This window comes from Heterodontus francisci, chromosome 1 (genome assembly GCF_036365525.1).
Source record: "Heterodontus francisci isolate sHetFra1 chromosome 1, sHetFra1.hap1, whole genome shotgun sequence".
Taxonomy (NCBI): Eukaryota; Metazoa; Chordata; class Chondrichthyes; order Heterodontiformes; family Heterodontidae; genus Heterodontus; species Heterodontus francisci.
In genome coordinates, this window is record NC_090371.1 from 207626571 (window position 1) to 207645124 (window position 18554).

The window sequence follows — 18554 nt, forward strand, 5'->3', positions numbered from 1 at the left end:
AGGGAGATGGCCAGAACAGCAGGTGGAGTGGCCTAACTCCACACTTTGACCCCAATGGAGGAGGCGGTGCTGGAGATTGCCAGGGTGCCCTCAAGGCATTCAGTGGGGGATAGAGAAATGGCAGGCCGTGAGCAACAGGGTCATTCGATAGCACTTTCTTGAGGTGAAGGACATGCGAGCTATGGATCTTGGACTGCTGTCACCTGAGAGGATGGTTGTGCTCGGACACGTTGAGTAGGACAAGTCATCATTTCCATTTTCTTGTGTTTCCCACAGGACCAGTTGCAGAGTGGAAGCTAAGTGGACCTGCCGAATTAGCACCGCCATCCTCAGCAGGACTTGCACCATCACATTATCATCATACCTCAGCACCTTGCACCAGCGCAGTGGCACTGACCTCGGTTGGGGCATAGATTAGCATGGAAAGGAGCACTGGGTGAACCTCACATCACACATCAGGAGGAGAAGGGTAAGATAGAGCCAGCTGTGGGTAGTTCCCCTCAGAGGGCAGAAACAGTGAGGCTTCACTGGTTGAAGATGCTGTGCCTCGGGTGTCACAAACAAGGAGGGTCTTCCTCGAGCACCAGAGGCAGATAAGTTCCTGTTTGTTGCCGTTTCCTGAAGCCTTGAGGAGCCATGGGCAGGCAATGAAGGAGTCCATGCAGCGCATGTGCTCTGACATGACGGATTCGATCATATGTGCTCCTTCATTGAAAGACTGGCCAACTTCTTGGAGAGCCAAATGTAGCACCACTGATATTTTTTCTTTTTTTTTTAAGTCCTTCATGGGATATGGGTGTCGCTGGCAAGGCCAGCTTTTGTTGCCAACCCTATTTACCCTTGACAACTGAGTGGCTTGCGAGGCCGTTTCAGAGGACAGTTAAGAGTCAACCACATCTGTGGGCCTGGAGTCACATGTGGGCCAGACCAGGTAAGGACGGCAGATTTCCTGCCCTAAAGGACGTTAGTGAACCAGATGGGTTTTTACAACAATCGATAATAGTTTCATGGCTCCATTGCTGATAACAGTTTACAATTCTGGATTTTTATTAATGAATTTAATTAATTATTTTAATGAATTGAATTTAAATTCCACAGAATCGGCACAGAAGGAGTGAAATTCTCTGTAGCATTGACCACTCAGTGTCACTGATGACACAGAGGTGCTCGGAGTGGATGCCAGCTGCGTCACAGTCGTTGGCCTCATCCAGCAACCGAGGGTGCCAGGAGAGGGCTGAGACAGTTGTAGCGGCAGATGAGGAGGCCACCCATCGGGTCACTAGTGTCACCCTTCAACCCCTCGCCTCCTCCAACGCAAGAACCATCTGTCTGCCGAGGCCCTGTGACAGAGGCAGCCCCTGCAATAACACAGGCGCAGCAGCCTGTGGAGGAGCTCCCACGGGCACCTCCAAGACCAGGACAGAGGCCACGGGCATCTCAGCCGGAGGCACAGACTAGGTAGCAGGGTGACTCCATCACATCGTCTGCCACAGGGGGAGCACCCAGTGAAAGCCCTTAATGGCTCACCTGGGTGCCGTTTTGCACATTGTTCTTTTGTTGTCATTGCAATATAACTTGTTTATGTTATCACTCAGACAGATCTGTTATTGATGTCACAGTGCAGTGTCATCTCAGAAGGGGAATGTACCATTGTGGTGTGGGTGGCGGGGATGTGGCGCCTTGGCAGTGTTAAGTACCCATGCCTTATGATGTTGGTGGAGGAAGCCTCAAGCGGCTTGCTCATGACTGACAAAGTGACCTCGCAGTTATGGGTTATATTGGTAAAGTAGCTCTCTATGCTGGAAGGTGAGTTTAGGAGTCTTCAGCTGAAAGGGCTTGGGGGGGCGATCAGGTGAAGAGCCATTGCTGAATCAGCATAGCCCTTGCTGCCATGCCAGCCTGCAGGCCACCCTGAGGTCTGGGATGGCACACCAGTTGTCCTCTGCTGCCTGGTCGCCGGCCATCTGTTGAGTCATTCCTTCCTCCTCCCAGTCCTCCTTTGAGGTGGGGTGGCGTTCCAGCTTCTCCTCTTCATCACTCTCTGGGCCACTTTTCACAAGAACACAAGAAATAGGAGAAGTAGTAGACCATATGGCCCATTGAGCCTGCTCCGCCATTCAAAATGATCATGGCTGATCTTAGGATTTCAACTCCACTTTCCCATCTGCTTGCCATACCTCTTGATTCCCCGAGAGACCAAAAACTCTGTCCATCCCAGCCTTAAATGTATTCAACGATGGAGCATCCACAACCCTCTGGGGTAGAGAATTCCACAGATTCACAACCCTTTGAGTGAAGTAATTTCTCCTCATCTCAATCCTAAATGATCAGCCCCTTATCCAGCGGACATAATCTCTCAATGTCTACCTTATCCAGCCTCATTAGAATCTTAAAATAAAAGCAAAATACTGCAAATGCTGGAAATGCTCAGCATGTCTGGCGGCATCTGTGCAGACAGAAGCAAAGTTAATGTTTCAGGTCAGTGACTCATCAGAACTGGCAAATATTAGAAATGCAATAGGTTTTAAGCAAGTAAAGTGGGGGTGGGGCAAGAGATAACAAAAGAGATGGTGTTGATAGTTCAAGGTCACAGAGAATAACTGACCAGAAGGTCCTGGAGCAAAGGCAAACGGTATGTTAATGGTGTGGTGAAAGACAAAGCATTAGTATAGGGAGGGTGTTAATTGACAAAAAAATGAACAGCCCTGGCCCCAAGCAAAAAAAGGAAAAAAAAAACAGTGGGTAAGCACAGTAGAGACAAACTAAACAAACTAAAATAAAATAAACAAGTTAAAAATACAAATAAAAAGGGGGGCCCATCATGCTCTGAAATTATTGAACTCAATTTTCAGTCCGACAGGCTGTAGCGTGCCTAATCGGTAAATGAGGTGCTGTTCCTTGAGTTTGTGTTGATGTTCATCGGAACACTGCAGCAATCCCAGGACAGAGACATGGGCATGAGTGCAGCGGGGTGTGTTGAAATGGTCAGCAACCGAAAGCTCGGGGTCATTCTTTCGGACTGAGTGGAAGTGTTCCACAAAGCAGTCACCCAATCTGTGTTTGGTCTCCCCAATGTAGAGGAGACCACATTGTGAGCAGCGAATACAGTATACTACATTGAAAGAAGTACAAGTAAATCGCTGCTTCACCTGAAAGGTGTGTTTGGGGCCTTAGATAGTGAGGAGAGAGGAGGTAAATGGGCAGGTATTACACCTCCTGTGATTGCAGGGGAAGGGGACGAGGTGGTGGGGATAATGGAGGAGTGGACCAGGGTGTTGCGGAGGGAACGATCCCTTCGGTATGCTGACAGGGGAGGGGAAGATGCGTTTGGTAGTGGCATCACGCTGGAAGTGGCAGAAATGGCGGAGAATGATCCTTTGGGTGGGGTGGAAAGTGAGGACAAGGGGAAAGCTGTCGCGGTTCTGGGAGGGAGGGGAAGGGATGAGGGTAGAGGTGTGGGAAATGAGGCGGACACGTGGGGGGAATCCTCGATTGAGGAAAAAGCAAGACATATCAGAAGTGCTGTCGTGGAAGGTTGCATCATCAGAGCAGGTTCATCGTAGACAGAGAAACGGGGAGAATGGAATGGAGTCCTTACAGGAGGCAAGGTGTGAAGAAGTGTAGTCAAGGTAGCTATGGGAGTTGGTGGGCTTATAATGAATATTAGTAAACAGCCTATCCCCAGAGATGGAGACAGAAAAGTCGGAGATGGACCATGTAAAGGTGAGAGTAGGGTGGAAATTAGAAGCAAAGTTGATTTTAAAAAATTTCCAGTTCGGAGCGGGAGCAGGAAACGGCACCGATACAGTCATCAATGTACCAGAAAATGAGTTGGAGGAGGGAGCCTGAGTAGGACTGGAACAAGGAATGTTCAACATATCCCACAAAAAGACAGGCATAACTAGGACATTTGTGGGTACCCATAGCAACACCTTTTACTTGAAGGAAGTGAGTGGAGTTGAAGGAGAAATTGTTCAATGTGAGAACAAGTTCAGCCAGGCAGAGGAGGGTGGTGGAGAGTGGATGGTTGAGGTAGCTGTGGGAGTTGGTGGGCTTTAGAATTTTATATGTTTCAATGAGATCACCTCTCATTCTTCTAAACTCCAGAGAATACAAGCCCAATTTACTTAGTCTCTCATCATAGGACAACCCTCTCATCCCAGGGACCAATCTAGTGAACCTTCGCTGCACCGCCTCCAATGCAAGTATTTCCTTTCATAAATGTGGAGACCAAAATTGCACATAGTATTCCAGATCTGGTCTCACCAAAATCCTGTACAATTGCAGCAATACTTCCTTATTCCTGTACTCCAATTCCCTTTCAATAATGGCCAATGTGCCAATTGCCCTTCCTAATTGCTTGCTGTACCTGCATGTTAATTTTCTGCATTCCTTGTACAAGCACACCCAAGTCTCTTTGAACATAGACACTTACAAGTTTCATACCTTTTAAAAAATATTCTGCTTTTCTATTCTTAAGACCAAAGTGCATAACTTCACACTTCCCTAAATTATACTCCAGTTTCATGTTGTGCAGGGCGCAGCAGACAACCATAATACAGGACACTCTGCCTGGCTCGTAGTGGAGGGCACCACCTGACCAGTCAAGGCAACAGAAGCGCATCTTCAAGAGGCCAGTGGTTTGCTCTATGAAGGTCCATGTTGCTCTGGTTGTAACGCGCCTCTCCATCCGTGTCTGGGTTTTGGACAGGAATCAGGAGCCATCTCTTTAGGAGATAACTCTTATCCCCCAGCAGCCACCCACTGAGTCTGGTTGTGGACCTGAAGAGGTGCAGCACCTGGGACTCTCGCAAGATGAAGGAGTCATGACAGCTGCCCAGGAACCAGGCGCAGACCTGCAAGATTTGTTTCCTGTGGTTACAGACCAGCTGAATGTTCAATGAGTGGTAGCCCTTTCTGTTCAGGAATCTGACTGGTTGGGCTGTCAGGGCCTTGATAGCTACGTTGGTGCAATCGATGACCCCCTGGACTGGAGACAATCCGTTGATGGCGGAAAAGCCCAAAGCCCTCAGTGCCTGCGCAGGCCCATCTGTCAAATGGATGTGGTCCACCACCATCCTGAATATGGCATCCGTAACCTGCCTGATGGTGTGATGAGCTGCTGACTGCAAGATGCCACCTAGGTCCGCTGCTGATCCTTAGAACGGCCCAGTTGCTTAAAAAGTCAGGGTGACAGTGACCTTGACAGCTGCAGGTTAGGGACTGCCATGGTGGCTATGAGGCCTCAGGTCATTGTGGATCAGAGCACACAGGTCTGAGACCATCTGCTTGGATAAGCACAGTCTCCTACGGCACTGGCGCTCTGTCATTTGCAGGTAGCTGACTCTTGGACGGTAGACCCGATGTCTTGGGTTCAATGAGTGGTAGCCCTTTCAGAGCACCTTTTCCCCCTTGCAGTACCTGCCCCCACCTCCCACCACTGTGCATCTCTGAACTCCTGCTGCCCAGGAGGTTGCATCTGCTGAAGCTCATCCTGGCTGCTCTGTTCAATGTCAAAGTAGCCTGTTCCCATCTGAACTCACTCAGCTGGGTTTTGTACATTCACCAGGCTTTCCCCTGCCAACTCCAGCAGCTCAAGAGATGCCAGCAGCCTAATGTCCCTCTCCAGATTCCTACCACTCACCACTGAGAAAAGCAAGTCTTACAGCTCCAGCATTGGCTCCTCTGTGGCACTTTTGGAATAGCTGAGCTTTATTTTGGACCTCTGCATTATGTTAATAAGCTGTTCCCATAGCCTTCATGCCCTCTGCAGTGTTTATGCCCTTTACACCCTGCGGTGTTCCAGACATGGCATTTTCCCTGTGCCCTTTCATTGAAATTCACAAACTGGTCCTGACAAGCCGTTTAATGAGCTCCTCAATGAGCTCAACAGGCAATTAATTTGAGGCGTGCAAGCTTCCCATTCCCTCCCTCCCAGCATCTCTTTAAAAATAGCTTCATGTTCCTGAGGCGGTGGGACCCAGTGCCAATCTCAGAGGACGCAATCTTCAAAGCGTGCGCACACCTACTTATACCTCCAACTGGCTTTAAAAATCCAGCCCTAAGTTCCACTGGTGCAATATGTTTGCTTTGCCATGAGTAACACTTTCCACTGGAAAGATCCAGTGAAGCCATCACCCAAGAGAGAGTTGGTGCCTCCAAAAGCACTTGCATTTACATTGGATAATGCTGGTTATGAGAAGCAAATTTGTAACATAAAAGGGGCTTGACTGGTATGTTGCTGCAACTGTCACAAGGAGTGGTATACAACAATTTAAAACAAAAATTACCCATGAGAATAGATTGAATGGGAGTTAGTAAAACACTCAACTAATCTGCCTCTTACCCAAAAAGAAAAATGAGAAAACTGTAGGTTTTTCGTGTCATACCAAAGTATTAACTATTCTACTAATTTATCAAATTCAATCAATTATGCAACTTAACATTTATAATAAAATACAAAAGGTCAATTTAAGGATTAATGTTCAATTTAGCTGAGAACTTTCTGCTGATTCCTATTGTCACTGCACTGGAATTCGATCTGGTGGACAGTGTTTTATGCAGAAGCAAATGGCTATCACACAGTCAGCGAGTCATTTACAGCACAGAAGGAGGCCATTCAGCCCATCAATTCCATGCCAGTTCCCTGTGGAGCAGGCAGTCAATCCCACTCCCCAATGGACAAGAAAGATTGCTAATAAATCAGATTACAGTAATTGTACAAAGGGATCTCGGAGTACAAATACAACAATCACTAAAAGTTGCACCATAGTTTTTTTTAGCAAGGCCAAAAAAAAGCAAACCAACCACTGGACTTTATTTCTACAGGGATAGAACTGAAAAGTAGGGAAGTTTTGCCAAACCTGTATAGAATCTTAGCTAGACCACACTTAAGAGTACAGCATGCAGCTCTGGTTACCAAATTATAAAAAGGATATAGAGGCACTGGAGTGGGTGCAGAGAAGATTTACAAGGATGATACCAGAAATGCGTGGGATACATATCAGGAAAGGATGAACTGTCTGGGTCTCTTTTCTCTTAAAAAAAAGAAGGCTGAGGGGTGACCTAATAGAAGTCTTTAAAATTATGAAAGGTTTTGAAAGGATAGGCAGAGAATGTTTCAAGTTGTGGGGAAGAGCAAAACTAGAGGCAATCAATATAAGATAGTCACCAAGAAGTTCTATAGGGAATTCAAAAGAAACTTGATCCAAAGAGTGGTGAGAATGTGGAACTCACTACCACAGTGTGGTTGAATCAAATAGTATAGATACATTTAAAGGGAAGCTAGACAAGCATATGAGGGAAAAGGGAATAGAGGGTTACAATGGCAGATTTAGATGAGGGCAGATAAAAGGAGGATCGAGTGGGGCATAAACACCGGCATGGACTGGTTGGGCTGAATGGCCTATTTCTGTGTCATTTAAGGTATATAATGTAATCCACATGCGATTGGTTATCTGCTGCCAAAGAATCTGGCAATGTAGGGACTTAAACCTCTTTGGGTGGCAATGTGGAATTATGGAAATATACCCATTTGTTTAGGCATGTTTCGCACCTGAAATTGGTGATGAATTGGAGCACATGCCAGAGGTCGAGCTTCCTCTCAAATTGGGATCTGAATAATTTCAACAAACTGCAGACACCAATCAGGTCCCCAGAGGCAACTCACTGGTTTGCTGAAGACTGGTGACACTGCCAGCAGCTCTCTGGTAGGTCCTGGAGGCGGGCAAGCAGCAGGCAAGCCACAGTATTGCTGTGGAGCCACAAGCATTCCTCCTCTTCCTGGTTCCACATCAGTTATACCTGGCTATACCTTTCACCAATCACCCTGCCCAGATCGTCTTGGTGCTGTTGAGGCTCTAATAACCAAGTCTCACCTTGGTCTGTCCCCTATTCCTGTGGCACTTTATCCTCTTTTGAACGTTTCACCCCTCTCACCTCTCATGTAAAATTCTGGTTCTCTACTCAAATACCATGCCAATTTTCTCAAAGAGCTATCCTCACTTAGTCTCTTCACTGAGTGACTTCTCATCCTAGCTGATTTTAACCTCCATCTCAATTTATCATATTCTCTCTCTTCTGACTTCACTGCCCTCCTATCCTCCCTTAATGTCACCCTCCATGTAAACTCCTCAAGCCATATTTACGGCCACATGCTTAACCTTGTCATCTCACATAGCCTTGCTACCCCCATAGTATCGATCACAGATGAGGCCATCTCTGATGATTTCCTTGCATCACTCTCTACCCACATCCCCCTACTTGCTTCTGTATCACTCCTGGAAAAAGCTCTTCCCAATTCACTCATAACAGGCCTCTCAAAATCCCAACTGCCTAGCCTTTGGCCCTCTGATCACCATGATATTTCTGCAGTTACTGATCGGCTCAACCATACTCTCTCCTCCACCTTGAATGCTCTAATTCCCATTAAAATCATTACTCTCTGTTACCCTGGCCATTTCCTGTGGTATGACCCTCCTCTCCGCTCCCTTACGTTGAAGGGAAGCAGAGATGGCGGACAACTGGTGCAGCCATTCACTGCCAAATCTGGCCGAATCATCCTGGAATGCAAAGGTAACCCCCCAGCGATGGGCCAAATGGTTTCCTTCTGTGCTGTAAAATAACTTCTTTTCTCAACTACAAGCTGTTTTTTAAACCCCCCTCCTTGTCTCCTCCAATAACATGGAGGAGCTCATGAATTTCTTTGTCACCAAGATTGAGATCATCCAATCAGCTGGCCAGCTGCCAGTTCCCTCCCTTCCCCTAGCCTGCTGGGTTGAACTTCCTCTTAGGCTCGCCACTGCCCTAGCCCTGAAATTGTTTCCTTCTCCACTTTGTAAGATTATTAGGTTACTAACCAGAATACTAATTGTTAAAATCTAGTTATTATAAACTAACAACTAAATTATTATAAACTAATTAACTTTATTAGAATCCTTCTTTGTAATAAAGCAAGGTGGGCAAAATTAGGAAATAGGGCACAGTATAGACAAGATATCAAGATAGAGGGATTCTGGGAGAATATGTCAAGTTTTAAAAAGCTTACTTGCAGGAAAAGGGTGAGACCTTAAAAGCAGTCTGTGAGAGCAACTTCTGTGAGAACGAAATGTAGATTTGTTTCCCAATGAGATAAGGAACCACAAAACGTAAAAGCATAGAGATAAAATCAACAACACAAAGGGTATTACCTGCGTAAATCCGACAGTTTAGCAAAAGCTACAGAATGATCCTTGGTTGGTTAAGGAAAGCATTCTTTAACACAAGGCTAAAAATGATTGGGGAAAGGGAGGTGTCAATCCACATGCCTCACAGTCGGAACCATGCCAAAGTAGTACCCTAGGAGGCCATAGCTGGAACACTCCAAACTCAGCCACTGGAACAGATGTACTGAAAGCACTGTCCTTAGTCCTAGTCAAATTTAACCTGCAATGCCTGTTAAGTGTAAGATGGCTCTCCACAGAGTTGCCTTACAGACACTGCAAAATGGAAACCCTCAGCCATAGAACAAATAGAATGGCCCTTAATTAGATCTCTGGGATATTTTCCAGTTAAATGGTAACAAGGGAGAATACATTTCATTAGTCATCATGCTATACATATCCTGCTCAGTACAGAGTTACACAAGCCTTGTTACCACATGACATAAACAACTGCTGGAACTTCTAAATATCTACTGATGATCCTAATCCAGTCAAACAGGAAGGTGTATTTTTAAAAAATCTCATAGCCCAAATGGAACTGTGAGATCACCTAGGTGCAAAATGCTGTGCGAGTCCAAGAACAATTCCCACCTCATGCTATATCAAATAGAGCTGACCTACAACTAAAGCCCACAGCCATCTAACCTTACAGACTGAAACAGACACTACAAGCAATGCTGCCTTCCAAGTAAGAAATATCAAATCATGGCTCATTAAGAATGCATTTAGGAACTAGGGGAGACTTATTTGGCAGCAACTTCCATAGCGCTGTTAGAAAGTGAGATACGAAAGATTGGTAAATCTACCACTCAAACTGAACTGTGCTTTAGACCTTTATTGCAGGCAATTATTGTAAATATTATAGAATATAATGAAATAAAGGGGAGTTTGGCCTTAACTGCACACATTCTGAAAACGTCCACCACTGATTTTATAAACCTCGTTAATGAAAAGGTTCCAAAAATTGAGCTGGATCTCAACCCGCAAAAAGGGAAAACTTGGATCTAGAATTTAATGCTATTTAGTAACAAAACGCTAGTTCAGGATGCAGTATTTAACCCCTACTATACAGTACGGCATGCTGACTGTGCTCATTGTCAGGATCATTCAGAATCACTACTGATGGGTCAGTATGGAATGATCGTAATCACTTAGGCTGTGCATTTCTGCAGTACTTTGGGTACTAGGAACAGAAAAAGGATATTACAAAACTTGCTGTCTGCAGGAAAAAGAAATAAGCTTTTCAGTTTCCAAGCAGATGCCTTCCAGCCCCAATCAGAGTGCAGAAACAAGATGGTGATGGTTGCACAACAGGTTCATCTTCAGCCAGACCATAGTTCAGTGGTCTTTTGAACTACCTCTGTGTGGATCGTTCTTTCATATAGGACTATGAAATTACTAATGGGATCAAATCTTATAATGTCCACCCAAGCACCCATTAATGTCTTAGACTTGGGTATTACAAGACATAATTTTCAAAATTTAAAAAACTTAGAAGTATAGTAAACAGCGAAGAAAGTAGTAATAAACCTCAACAGGGCATAGGCTGGTAAATGTCCAGACACATGGCAGATGAAATTCAATGCAGAAAATGTGAGGTGATACATTTTGGTAGGAAGAATGAAGAGAGACAATACATGCTGAATGTACAATTTTAAAGGAGGGGCAATCACAGAGAGACCTGGGGGTGTTTGTGCACAAATCTTTGAAGGTTGTAGGACAAGTTAACAAAACAGTAAATAAAGCATATGGTATCCTAAGCTTTATAAATAGAGGCATAGAGTATAAAAGCAAGAAAGTTATGCTTAAAGTATATAAAACACGAGTTTGGCCCCAGCTGGAGCATTGTGTCCAATTCTGGGCACCACACTTTAGGAAGAACGTGAAGGCTTTGGAGAGGGTACAGAAGAGATTTACTAGAACACTGCATCTCCTGATGCCAACTTAAAGGCGTTTTTGGTGTCTTTGCGCATGTGCACATTTGCCGCGCACGTACAGTCTTCCCCGTCAGCTGGGTATATGATATGTCAGGAACAACCCTATATGCCAAATGGGAATTATTGAGTTCATCAGTTGGAAACTTACATTAGACTTTTAATGGGAAATAAGCCTACAGTAACATTTAAAAAATTGGCAGCCAAGATGGTCACTGCAATTTACATTTGAAACACCAGGAGACTGAACTGGAGACAAAAAGTCTAACAAGAAGCCCAGCCAGAACAATGCTTTGGCTAACTGTGTAGATTAGCCAGATGATCCTCGTTAGCAAGCCATTCAAAGTCATCCTGAGGCATTCATAAGTGGAGACGTCTCTCCGGGGAATAAACACTGGCAACCCCACCTAAGAGGAGTTTTGGGTTTTAGACTTTGGACCTCATTAAAAACAAAGGGGATTAATAGAACCATGTGACTGCTTGTTCCTCTCTGAAGAAACTGGAAATTTTGTCACAGAGGCAGTAACTGAGTATACAGCAACGAAGCAGGCAGCTGCTCCCCTGTGTGTGTTTCTCTCTATCCCCAGAAAATATCAAGAAAAAAACCATCTGCGACTGGGGGACCCTCCAAGCCTACAGACAGCTACAGCCAGCAAGCAGGGGAAGAGAATCAACTACCAATTCTGCCTTCAGGAAAACTTGAGCAAAGCAAGCCAATGAAAGTGCACTTTGATCAGCCGAGGACTACTGGATTTACAAATTGTATTTAAGTTCTATTTATCCTGGACTTTAATCCAACCACCAAATCTGTTTCCCTCTGTAAACTATTTGTGTGTATGTGATTCTCGTGTGAATTTGTAGCGTATTTTTAGTATTTTAAAATCAGGTTAGAGTGTTAAGTACAATAAAAATAGCTCTTGTTTGAACTCAAGAAAACTTGTCCAATTGGTTCTTTTGCAATCCCATTAGAGGAAAAAGGTAAAACACTCAATGAGGTGGTAAGCACAACCACTGTGTTTAAAAAGGAATAAACCCTGTTGCGGTCAATCAAGAGGAAGGGCGAAAGGGGAGCCCGAGAGCCCCTCCTCACCTGGCTGTATCGGATATTAGTGTTGAGGGGAGTTCAAATTTACCTCAGTGTTTTTAATCAGCCCCAGGCAGAAAATAAAGATTGAGACAGTCAAGTAATAATCAGATGCCAGATTTGATCAATTATTAGGGATTAATCGAAATAGTACAACAAACTGTATGGAATATGCAATTGAACGACTCACGGGTTTCTTACCAGCCTGCATAAGGAAGTGAGCCCTCTGCAGTTCCGACATCAGCAAATGTAGCCTTACTAGAATAGTCCCAGGGATAAGGGATTACGATTACATGAATAGACTGCAGAAGCTGGGGTTGTTCTCCTTAGGAGCAGAGAAGACTAACAGACGTTTTCACAGACTGTTTAAAATCATGAAAGGCTTAGAAAGAGTAAATAAAGAGAAACTGTTTCCTATGGCTGAACAGTTGATAGCGAGAGGGTGCAGATTTAAAGTGATTGGCAAAAGAACCAGAGGCGACATGAGGAATGATTTTTTCCTTTTACACAGTGGTTAGAATTTGGAATGTACTGCCTGAATAGGGTAGATTTTTTAGATTCAGTAGTAGCTTTCGAAAGTGAATTGAATAAACATTTGAAGGGAAAAAAATTGTAGGGATATGGGGAAGAGTGGGGAAGTGAGAGTAACTGGATTGCTCTTAGAAAGAGCTGGCACAGACCGAATGGGTCTAATGAACTCCTTTTGTGCTATGATTCAAATTGTGTGCTAAATCAAGAGGGTGGCTAGACACCTGCTTATCAGTTGTTCTGAGTCTTGTTAGGGCACATGAGGATAAGGTTCTCTTGTTTGCTTAAGGCACCAGCTACAATACTGTGTTCATATACACAGTACTGATCCTTGAGCTAGCAGTGAAAAATATTTCAACTCTTGTCCTACTGGGTCCAAACAGTTGATATGCTATGTAAGCTGTACTATAGGCACTAAAACAGTGCTTGCCCTTCCTTAGAAGCTGCAGCGCCTGGCTCTATAGGTCAGGAGAGGAACTTCTGAAGCTGGGAGGAAAGCAGAGCTAGTTTCTATGATGTAGGCCCTGGACTTTATACAAGGCAGGAGCAAGAGATCATGTCTGTTACCAAACAGCATGATGTCAGAAGGAAAAGCTTTATGGTCATGTTCAGAAGATGGTTTTCCTCAGAGCCAATTATGGTTCATCGAGCTCCTACGGAGTGTGAAGGGACCAGGATGACAAAGCAGTATACTGCTGCGTCCATCACTCCAAGTGGAATGGGGGTGGGGCCACAGGAAGATGACCCAACTGAGTTAGGGCCATATCAAAACATGAATAGCAAAATAGATGAGGGTATGCAATATTGTCAATTTACATATTTTTTTAAAAGACACATTACTGTTTTGTATTACATCCCTGATGTACAGTACTTGAACACAAGGAACAGAATGTTTCCATGCCAATCTTAATTACAAAACATAAAGTAATACATATAGGGGGGTAAACTTTTTTCTTTAACCCTCCCAGTGTGTGAAGCTCTGTTCCAGAATACAGAAAAAAATTCCTATATGTTGTTGCACTCTGTGATACTGAGCAAATGAGTTGGCATGATTGTGTGGAATTCCTCAGTCCCTTATTTTAGTTACAGTAGCCTCTCATTTTCATTAAAATAGTGGCAAAAGGGATTCTTATGGAAACACGCTAATGCATTTGTTTGAATATCACACAGCAGTTTCAACCCATGACCATTTTGCCAGTTACTATTTAATTCTTCTTAAACAAATGGGTCTCTACTGTATTCAGCATTTTCTTACCTCAAGACAAGCTGCAACATAACATCCTCACAATTCAGATTGATAAGGGTTCTGAACAAGGCCAGAGATACGACACACAACTGTCAGAAGAATTTAAAAAATAATCAGGTTGTGATTGACACTACTTGACATGTTTATAAACAAACGTGGTTTGGCTTGTGACAAATATTGGTTAATACTGAGAAAAACACTTTTTTTTTAATAAAGTACAAATGTATTCATGATATTTCAGTTACATACGTTACTATGGTTACTTCTACTGCCTTTCCAGCCTTTTTCATGGAAACGAATAATTTTTAAAAACTGATTAGCCCATTATTGTAAGCATGACTGTAGAAGTCAGAGATAAAAACAAGAAATGCTGGAAATACTCAGCACGTCTGGCAGCATCTGTGGAGAGAGAAGCAGAGTTAACATTTCAGATCAGTGACCCTTCATCAGATGGGTTCTGATGAAGGGTCACTAACCTGAAATGTTAACTCTGCTTCTCTCTCCACAGATGCTGCCAGACATGCTGAGCATTTCCAGCATTTCTTGTTTTTATTTCAGATTTCCAGCATCTGCAGTATTTTGCTTTTATTTTAAGTGTAAAATTGGTTGCACCCAGGTGGGATTAACCCATCAAGAACCCTATGCTATTAAGAATTTTGAAGCCCCAATTCTTTATATATGTGGTATAACACAGCAAAAGGTCACAACCCACTACATAAGGTGTCAGTCTTGGCTCAATGGTAAAGCTCTCATCTTTGAGTTAGGTGGTCATGAATTCGATCTAGTGACTTGAGCACATCATCTCGGTTAACATTTTGATGCAGTACTCTCAGAACCCAAGATATTATTTAAAGAGCAGCGAGAAAGTTCTCTCAGTGCCCTACCCAACATCTATCCCTCAACCAACATCACGAAAACAGATTAACTGGTCATTTATCCTAGTGTCCAAAATTGGCTGCTGCTTTTCTCTAAATAAACAACACAAAACACTTCAAAAGTAATCTATTGGCTGTGAACCGCTTTGGGACATTTAGAGGATGTGCAAGGCAATATATAAATTCAAGTTCTTTCTATATGCTGATCTAAGCACTCGTGTGCATACAAAAAAAAAGGGATCAGAAATATGTCCAATAAAAAGTACCTGACTGATCAATGAGATTTAGTAAGCAGAAATAATAGACATGCAATATAAAAATGTAATTCATGTAACCTAAAAGACATTTAACCTATCTTGTGTCCTACATGCTTGTTTTGCATTTTTGACAAGTTTCAAAACAGGACAGGATCTCTTCCCCCATGGAATGTATCATTATTAGGTTAAGGTCATTAAAGGAGAGAAAATAATACTGTGAATACTTAATGTTCAAAAAATTCCCTCTTTAATAGGAGGAAGTAGTATACTTACTAACATTTTTCTTGAGTTAGGACATTGAGCCTGATCCATTATTTTCTATTAGCAATGGCAGCTCTGTCTTTTTCAGTCACAATTTCCTACTTTTTCTCCATATCCTAAATGATCCTACTTCCTAAGTAAATGTATCTCCCTTTTAAAAACCTCAACTGATTTGGCATCTATGCCCTTTTTAAGCAATGGATTCCACTTTCTCACATTCCTTTGTATGAAGAGGTTTTTTCTGGTTTCATTTTTATTTGATTGAAAATGAATTTTAAGATTAGAGCCCCGCATTTCCTTTGAGCTACTTCAACAACATGAGTGTAATTTCTCCAAAGTGCAGCGGAAAGTTAATTTTCACATAATTTTCCTGATGCACATCGTAGATCTCCATCTCTCCCCTCCTCTAATCTCACAGCCTAGTCTAGTTCTGGGGAGGATGTGATGGTCCCTGAGAGGGTGCTGAAGAGATTTATCAGAAAGGTTCCAGGGATGAGGGATTTTAGCTACAAGGTTAGGTCAGAAAAGTTGGGGTTGTTCTCCTTGGAGCAAAGGAGATCAAGGACAGATGTACAAGATTGTGGCAAGTTTAGATAAGACAGACAAAGAAAAGCTGTTCTCAATAGCTGATGGTACAAGTACGAGGGAACACAGATTTAAGGTTTTGGGCAAGAGATACAGTGGGGATGTGAAGAAGAACATTTTTATGCAGTGAGTGGTAATGACCTGGAACTCGCTGCCTTATGAGGGTGGTGGAAGCGGAGATAATCAAAGGAAACTGAATGGGCACGAGGGAAATAAACTTGCGGGGCTACAGGGGTAGAGCAGGAGAATGTGACTGACTGGATTGCTCTACAGAGAGCTGGCATGGACAAGATGGGCCGAATGGCCTCCTCCTGTGCCATTATGACTATGTCCTTTTCCCACACCTCAAGCACTGGCTCTGTGTCATTCCACCAGTCACCTGGCAGCCCTTCTTGCCTGACTCCATCTGCTCACACAGAGCTCAAGCTGTTGCCAACAATGGCATCTGCACTTGCACACAAACTGAAGTCCAGATGAGACATTGCCTCAACAGACGAGTTGCCTCTCTTCCTATGGACAGGTTACTGATATTACACCCCACCAAACGTTGATACGTATAAGTGGAGACAGAGTTTGTTAAGTCCCAATTTCCTTATACTAGACACATCTAGTTTAGAGTTGTCAGGATTAGCCTGGAGTCACCAGGAATTGAAAATTAATCTCCAGGACACTGCTGCAAACAACCCTAGAGAAAACTCACAGAACATATTAAAAATATTTGTTTTGTTTTCTTTGAACACTTCTATTTATTAATGATTTAAAAAAATTATTGGAAATGGGAAAAAAGGCTGTTTGACTAACAACCAAGAATCATACGAATTAGGAGCAGGAGTAGGCCACTCGCCCCCTCGAGCCTGCTCCATCATTCAATAAGATCATGGCTGATCTGAGTGTAACCTCGACTCCACATTCCCGCCTACCCCCAATAACCTTTCACCCCCTTGCTAATCAAGAATCTATCTACCTCTGCCTTAAAAATATTTAAAGACTTTGCTTCCACCGCCTTTTGAGGAAGAGTTCCAAAGACTCACGACCCTCAGAGAAAAAAAATTCTCATCTCTGTCTTAAATGGGCGACCCCTTATTTTTAAACAGTGACCCCTTGTTCTAGATTCTCCCACAAGCGGAAACAGCCTTTCCACATACACCCTGTCAAGACCCCCTCAGGATCTTACATGCTTCAATCAATTTACTTCTTACTCTTCCATACTCCAGCGGATACAAGCCCAGCCTGTCCAACCTTTCCTAATAAGACAACCTGCCCATTCCAGGTATTAGTCTAGTAAACCTTCTCCGAACAACTTCCAATGCATTTACATCCTTTCTTAAATAAGGAGACCAATACTGTACACAGTACTCCAGATGTGGTCTCACCAATGCCCTGTATAACTGAAGCACAACCTCCCTACTTTTGTATTCAATTCCCCTCGCAATAAATGATCACATTCTATTAGCTTTCCTAATTACTTGCTGAACCTGCATACTAACCTTTTGCAATTCATGTAACTAGGACACCCAGATCCCTCTGCATCCTCTCACCATTTAAATAATATGCTTCTTTTTTATTCTTCCTGCCAAAATGGACAATTTTACATTTTCCCACATTATACTCCATTTACCACATCTTTGCCCACTCACTTAATCTATCTATAACCCTTTGTAGCCTCCTTATGTCCTCTTCACAACTTACTTTCCTACCTATCTTTGTGTCATCAGCAAATTAGGTAAGGAGTGTTTTTGCTTTCCAGTTGGTATGGGAAGGCAGTATGTTATGAGGATTGGGTGCCCAGTGGCAGGAGTGTGGGGGCTGGATAGTTGGAGGCAGCTGGCTATGTGTTGAAACCTCCAGCAATACATTCAACCAAAATTGGCAACCCTAATCTAGCTGCACAAAAATATCTGCTCAACAATGAACCTGTAACTTGCCAATTTAAAGAGGGGTTAGCTTTCTAGATTTTTGAATAAATAAGACTAACTATTTCACATTTTTACATTAGATATTTTCTTTGCATTTAACATCACTCCTTTAACAGAGAACTCCTGAGAACAGCCAGTGTATTTCAATTTTCACAATGCCACATAGCTTCCTCGTCTTTGAAAAGACAGTGAATAAGCATCCTATTGAATAATGGTTTAAGTTATAAATCACCAGACAGATTTATTTAATGGTAAGTGAATAACTGTATTAAATACAAACAGAAGATTTACAGTAAATACATAGAACTTATTAATCCTCCTCAGAACTTAGTAATCCTCCTCAGAACTTAGTAATCCTCCTCAGACCATCGAAAACAATAAAAGAGCTTCGCCTGCATTAACTTTCAGTAGAAGTATGGTCTCTGACTAATATTATGTGGTGGTTTGCTGCAGACCCATGCATGGTGTCCCTGGTCTGCATCCAGTTTTGATGGCTTCAGAATGATTGCAAGCTTGGTGCAAGTTAGCCAGAGTTAGAGCCTTAAAATTCCTCAAAAACAGACCAGAATAAAGCATTTTTAAATGAATATCTCATAACTGCACTAAGTGGACAGAGACGCACAGGATTCAAAACAGTGTTTCCCTCCACTAGTACAGCTGTCAATAAA

The 18554-nt window shown here is 43.2% G+C and overlaps 1 protein-coding gene across 4 annotated transcripts in view; it reads right to left on the minus strand.

The window, feature by feature from the left end:
• Positions 1–18554, minus strand: part of fhip1aa (FHF complex subunit HOOK interacting protein 1Aa) — a 196706-nt gene that overhangs the window by 19581 nt on the left and 158571 nt on the right. For all 4 annotated transcript variants that reach the window (XM_068041066.1, XM_068041076.1, XM_068041094.1 and 1 more), the window contains one exon: positions 14002–14081. In XM_068041066.1, the coding sequence (XP_067897167.1) occupies positions 14002–14081 (80 nt within the window). The remainder of the gene's footprint in view (positions 1–14001; positions 14082–18554) is intronic.